Source organism: Hypanus sabinus, chromosome 15 (assembly GCF_030144855.1).
Source record: "Hypanus sabinus isolate sHypSab1 chromosome 15, sHypSab1.hap1, whole genome shotgun sequence".
NCBI lineage: Eukaryota > Metazoa > Chordata > Chondrichthyes > Myliobatiformes > Dasyatidae > Hypanus > Hypanus sabinus.
In genome coordinates, this window is record NC_082720.1 from 65898599 (window position 1) to 65904598 (window position 6000).

A 6000-nucleotide genomic window follows, 5' to 3' on the forward strand; every position below is an offset into this window, starting at 1 on the left:
GATGGCCTCTTAGGCAGCGATTACTGGTCACTGGTTGCTTTCAGAGATTCACACAGATTTAATTTTTTCTCTTTTCAAAGCATGCATAAAAAACATTGCGCTCATCTGGGACTGACATATCACAGACATTCATGAAGTTAGGTTTTGCTTTGTAGGACAGGCCTGAAAACCCTGTCAGAGCTGACGTGTATCCGATTCCATCGCTAGCCTCAGGCAGAATTGTTTACTCCCTCTTAAAATAGCCTTGTCCAGGTCCTACCTGGACTTCTTGTACAGGTCTAGATCACCATTCTTGAATGACATAGATATCGCTCTCAGCAGAACTGAATCTCCTGGTTCATCCACAGCTTTTGGTTTGGGTATGTTTAGTAAGTTCTTGTAGGCACACAGTCATCCAAACAGGTTTCGATGAAGTCAGTGACATCTGTGGTATTTTCATTCAGACTGACAAATGAAGCCCTGAGTATGGCCCAGTCCACTGACCCAAAACAGTTCTGTAAGCACTACTTCATCTCCCTGACCATACTTTCTTGGTCCTCACCACTGGGACTCTGGTGCCTTTTGACTATGTAGCTCAGCTCCTCTCATGCCTGCCTGACATTGGCCTGAGGTACGCGACCACCAGGGTGATGGGGTGAAAATCCCTCAACAGGTAAAATGACTGCCACTTGTCTACTAGATGTTCCAGATCGGGTGAGTAGAATCTGAGGCAGACTGCCATGTTTGTCCACCACGTTGAGCTAATCATAATGCATACTCCACCTCCTTTGCCTTTAGAAGACTGAGCTGTCCTGTCTTTGCAGTGAATGGTGAAGCCATTGGGCTGCAGTACTGCAATGCAAAATGCACTGGTATAACCACATTTACATAAAGTAAATAACATAGCAGTCCCTGATGTCCCTCTGATCCTGCAATAATGTTGTGAGATCAATTTTATTTTCCAGTGACTAACCATTCACAAGCAGGATAGTGAGCAGTGCAAGTCTATAGCTTTTGCATTTCAATTGGACTTGGAGACCGGCGTGGTGCCCCTGCTTCCATCTTCTTAAAGGGGAAATGCACTCTCAGCCCTGTTGTTTGAGGTTCCTTGATTTTGAATACAAATAGACATTTAAAATTTCTTAAAACAATGCTGCTTCTTGAAGTACCCATGGCTGCACTGTTGATTTCAGCTTTAGTATTCCTAAACAGGATTATTTCATGATTCCCATTTGAGGTGCATGCAAACATTTGCCACTTAGTATCACCATTTGAGGTCGCAGCACTGATCCTTGTGGAACACTTCTGACTACTGTTTATCCTCAGCTGCCCTATGTATTACATGGACAAACCAGTTTTAGATCCAATCTACCAGGCTCCACAGATCTCACATGCCTTAAACTTCTAGACCAACCTACCATGAGGATCTTTGTTAAAAGGTTTACTGAAGTCCACATATGCAACATCTACTGCTTTACTCTAATTAATCAGTTTGCTTCCTCAGAAAATAACTGTATAGTTTTTAAGTTATGAACCTCCCCAGTGCAAAGCCACACTGACTATTATTAATAAGTCTGTGCTGGTCCAGATATGTGGAGATCCCATTCCATAACAAAAATTCTCCAATATTTTCCTTACCACTGATGTAAAGTTCACTGCCTTATAACTTCCTGCTTTGTCTCTATTAACCTTAATAAGCAGAGAGTGACATTGTCCTTTCTCAAGCCCTTTATGACTTTGCATGGCTGAAATGGATAAAGAGATTTCAGTCAAGGACCCAGAAACCCCCTTGACTCCTTCAATAATCTGGGAAAGAGCCCAGCAGTTCCTGGAGCATCATCAGGCCTGGGAACATCAGCAAAATTGTCCCTGATTGAGTTTCTTTTATGTCTCTCTCCTCAGTGAAGACTGATGCAGATTTCCTCTGGCCTGTCAATCACCTTTTTGCTGCATCTTATAACACAGTAATTCAGAATGGATCAATCATAAGCCCATTTATTTTACTTGCAGAAAGGGAGGAGTAGGACTGTACAAGAGCCAGTGATATCTTCGAAGGAAACATCAGCATATTCACTCCCTTATACATATGTGTGAGCTACTGTGCATTTGTTCAAGGACAGGGTGCAATTCTCTACTTCTGCTTAATCAGTGTACTTGGCCTACTTCCAGTAATGCATCTGCTTGCCTTTCTGTAATTTGTAATATAGTCAATGTCCGTTTGCTGAATGTTGCACAAACACTATTAGCAAAGCACTCTGGTACAAACCAGGTTCTGTTTTGTTACACTAAGTACACTTTCATCAGCTCCAGGCAAAAGTTTCCTCCTTTGTCAGTAAGTGGTGTTACCTTCGTTCTTGTTACTCTGTTGTTTTTACTGTTTGTGTGAAATTCTTTGATATTCTCTTTAATTCCATTCACTAGATATATTTCATGGAGTCTTATCCCCCTTTTGATTTCCTGTGGAAGTACTCTCCTGTTTAATTTATATTCCTCAGATGCCCAGTCCAGTTCCAACTTCCTAAAGCTCACATAGTTTTTCCTTTCCCTTTATGCCAAAATCTGAAATATCTCTTGTCACCTCATGTTTCCTAAAATTCCCATTCTCAATTTTTTTTTCTCTCGGAGGAACATTAAACCAGCGGCCATTAACCACTGTCTGATTTGGATTTACCTAATAACTGCTGCTCCCAAGCAACTTACCCGAGCTCCTGCCTAATTCTGTTCGAATTAACCTTTCTTTGATTAGCAACTTACCCCAAATTCAATCCTCTCCATACCTATAGCTATCTGAATATTCATAGAGTTGTGCTTGCTGTTCCCTAAATGCCCCCCAAGCTTCCCTCATCACCACACTCCCTACCCTTTTTGATGGGAACTGAAAACAATGGTTACAGTTATCATTGTTTTGGATAGGTGTGTGTGTGTGTGTGTGTGTGTGTGTGTGTGTGTGTGTGTGTGTGTGTGTGTGTGTGTGTGTGTGTGTGTGTGTGCGTGTGCGTGTGCGTGCGCGTGCGTGTGCGTGTGTGTGCGTGTGTGTGTGTGTGTGTGTGTGTGTGTGTGTGTGTGTGTGTGTTGTTTACTCATCCAGCATTGGACACCGCACATCCTATTTGGAGACAGTGGCTGATTTGAGGCAGGTGTTGACAAGCTTGAAGTGGTATCAACAGTTGACTAGTGGAAGTAAGAATCAGTTTTTGTTTGGGGTCATCAAAGAGTGGCATGAGGATGAGAAATAGGAGGGTCCCAGGATATGTTGTCAGAGGGAGCCCGGGGAAACTGTGTGGGAGGTGAAGAAATTGCCGGTGAGCCTCAAGCTACAAATGGATTGGCAAGGGGAGAGCAGTTCCACCCGGCTGGACTGTGGTGGGGAGTTGTTAGAGGAGATATTATGGACAACTATATCAAAGTCTGCAGACAGGCTGGGCAGGATAAAGAGGGAGAGTTCCCCCTACAATGCGCTCATGGGATGTCATTTCTGACTGTGATAGGAACTGTGTTGGTTCAGAAGGGAAGAGTCCTGGTGGGAGGAGCTCAGAGATGGAGCTCTGTAAATAACAGGATGGATTGTGAAACAGCAGCATGTTCAGTGACTTGGAGAAGGATGTGAGTTTGACACTGGATGCAATTTTCAGTGGACAATAATAAAACAATGTTGTTGTGATCAGTGAAGAAAAAACACTTACTTTGTGTGGAAACAGGATGAAGAAGTAAAACAAAGAAATAAAACTTCAAACCAGGTGGCAAAGTTCTGCAGTGAAAACTCAGCTTCATTTTTCGGATTTCCTGCAAGAAATGAAATGGAGCTTTAGACTGAGCAGCAGGAACCCACCCAAACCCACAGACAGCATGAGTCAGCCCCCTGAGTTTCACTGTCGAGACCATCAAGTGAGATACACAGTTTGGCAAATTGTTCTTCATGTTTAATGCATTCAGTGGCCACTTTATTAGGTACACCTGTACACTTGTTTATTAATGCAAATATCTAATCTGCCAATCATGTGGCAGTAGCTCATCGAGTAAAACTGTTTCACAGTCACCATTAACCAGACTGGCTTTGGGGTCTCAATTTTTTTTGTCATTTTCACCTGAGGACAGAAAGCTTGAGGCTGGAACTGGGGCTTGGAATTATTTGGCAAAAAGAAAGATCTACTACTTTGGTCATTGACCGATATTTTATTGTGTATAACACTTTGAAAATCTTAACCCCGGAGCACTTTAGAATCGATTCAGCACAATTACATTAGAAAACCATTCTCTTTTGTGGGCTTTGTTGTAATAGAGTCTTCGGGCACTACAACGTGGAAACAGGACCTTGGGCCCATTTTGTCTGAGCCAGCCTGATCTTCTGCAGACTCCCATCTATCTGCACTCAGACCATAGCCGTCCATACTTCTCCAAACTTCTCTTAACCCAGGCAAGCTGTTCATATACCTTCATGATATGGTCCGGGTCAATTTTGACCCAGCCTAAGAATCCCCTCATAACAAGTTTCTATACCAAATTTTGAACCATAGATCTATTTAGAATGTTTAAATATCTCAATTCCTCATGTCCCAGCAACATTATTGTAAATTTTCTCTGCATTCTTTTCAATCTTGTAAATCTTTCGATCTTTCCAGTCCGTAGGTGACAAAAACGCACCCAATACTCCAAAGTTGTCCTCACTTACATCTTATACAATTTCAACAAAACATCTCAATTTATCTACCCAGTACTCTGATTTTCAAAGGCCAATGTCCGAACAGCTCTCTTTTGGACCCTGTCTACCTGTGAAGACACTTTCTAGGATTATCAATTTGACAGCCTAGATCCCTTTATTTTATCACATTCCTCAGTGCCCTACGGTTCACTGTTTAGACCTACCCTGATTTGTCCTGCCAAAGTGCAACACTTCACACACCCCATTAAATCCCATCTGCCATCTTTCATCCTATTTTTCCAGCTGGCTTCTGTCCTACTGTATGCTTTGATGGTCTTCCTTGTTGCCCACTCCCATTTTTGCTAGCAGCTTTCTCCACACTTGCACAACCTGACTGAAGAAATTCTGGAATTACAGCCGCCAATCTCAAAGGTTTCAAATATACATTTAATGTCAGAGAAATGTATACAATACACATCCTGAAATTCTTCTTCACAACCATCCACGAAAACAGATGTGCGCCCCAAAGAATGAATGACATTTAATTGTTAGAACCCAAGAGCCCCCCAGCTCCCCCTCCCATGCATGAGCAGCAGCAAGAAAATGATCCCCCCTCCCCCACCAGCAAAAAAAAGCATCAGCACCTTCCAACAAGCATCAAACTTGCAGTAAAGCATCAAGAAAGACACAGACTAGCAGTACCCCAAAGACTACTCATTCTCTCAGTAATTCGACATACCACAGGCTCTCTCTCATCCTAATAAGGGAAAAAGAGGTGTCCCTATTTCACGGCGAGAGAGGAGACATAACAAACAACTCGCCGATTTATGATGTTAAAAGACCATTGCATCGCCTTTTCCGAGCTCTGTGCCCGAAGAAATCGGTTCTCTGAGCACAAAGCCAGCAGCCAGCTTGCTGCTTTTGATCTTCCATGTACTCGCACAACACATCAGTTTCCTGTCAATCTACCAACCTCAAGTCTGCGCACCTGAAAGAATGAAGTATCAAACAGTGTAAGATAATTAAAATTGAGTTTAGTTGTTTGACCCCATTTACACCTCTACTCTCCTTGAGGTGATATTGCAGTGAAGTTGCCTACCTTTTGGGAAGATACTGGTGAAAGAGTCCAGAGATTGTGTATAGAAGCTCCGATCACAGTGACATACAACAGTCTGAGTTCCCCCAGGCTCTGCACTGTAAGTGACAGTGTCTTTCATGAAACCACAGGGCAGGCGAGCTTCCTCTTCCTCTTCTGCTCAGGGTTCAGGCATCACTCATGTTAAGTGTGTTTGAGCCAGCGAAAAATCAGCTTGAAATAGCAAATTTGGACAATCTGAAAATGGGAAATTACTGAACTCAAAAATGTGTTTGGAAGAGTTTAG

At 42.7% G+C, this 6000-nt stretch overlaps 1 protein-coding gene across 1 annotated transcript in view; it reads right to left on the minus strand.

The window, feature by feature from the left end:
- The window catches only part of LOC132405565 (uncharacterized), a 43461-nt gene extending 37678 nt beyond the window's left edge, over positions 1-5783 (minus strand). Inside the window, exons 1-2 of the mRNA XM_059990472.1 lie at positions 5718-5783; positions 3663-3762 (exon numbers count right to left, since the gene is read on the minus strand). Of these exons, the coding sequence (XP_059846455.1) occupies positions 3663-3750 (88 nt within the window). The 5' untranslated portion in view covers positions 3751-3762; positions 5718-5783. The remainder of the gene's footprint in view (positions 1-3662; positions 3763-5717) is intronic.
- Positions 5784-6000: the final 217 nt, after the last annotated feature.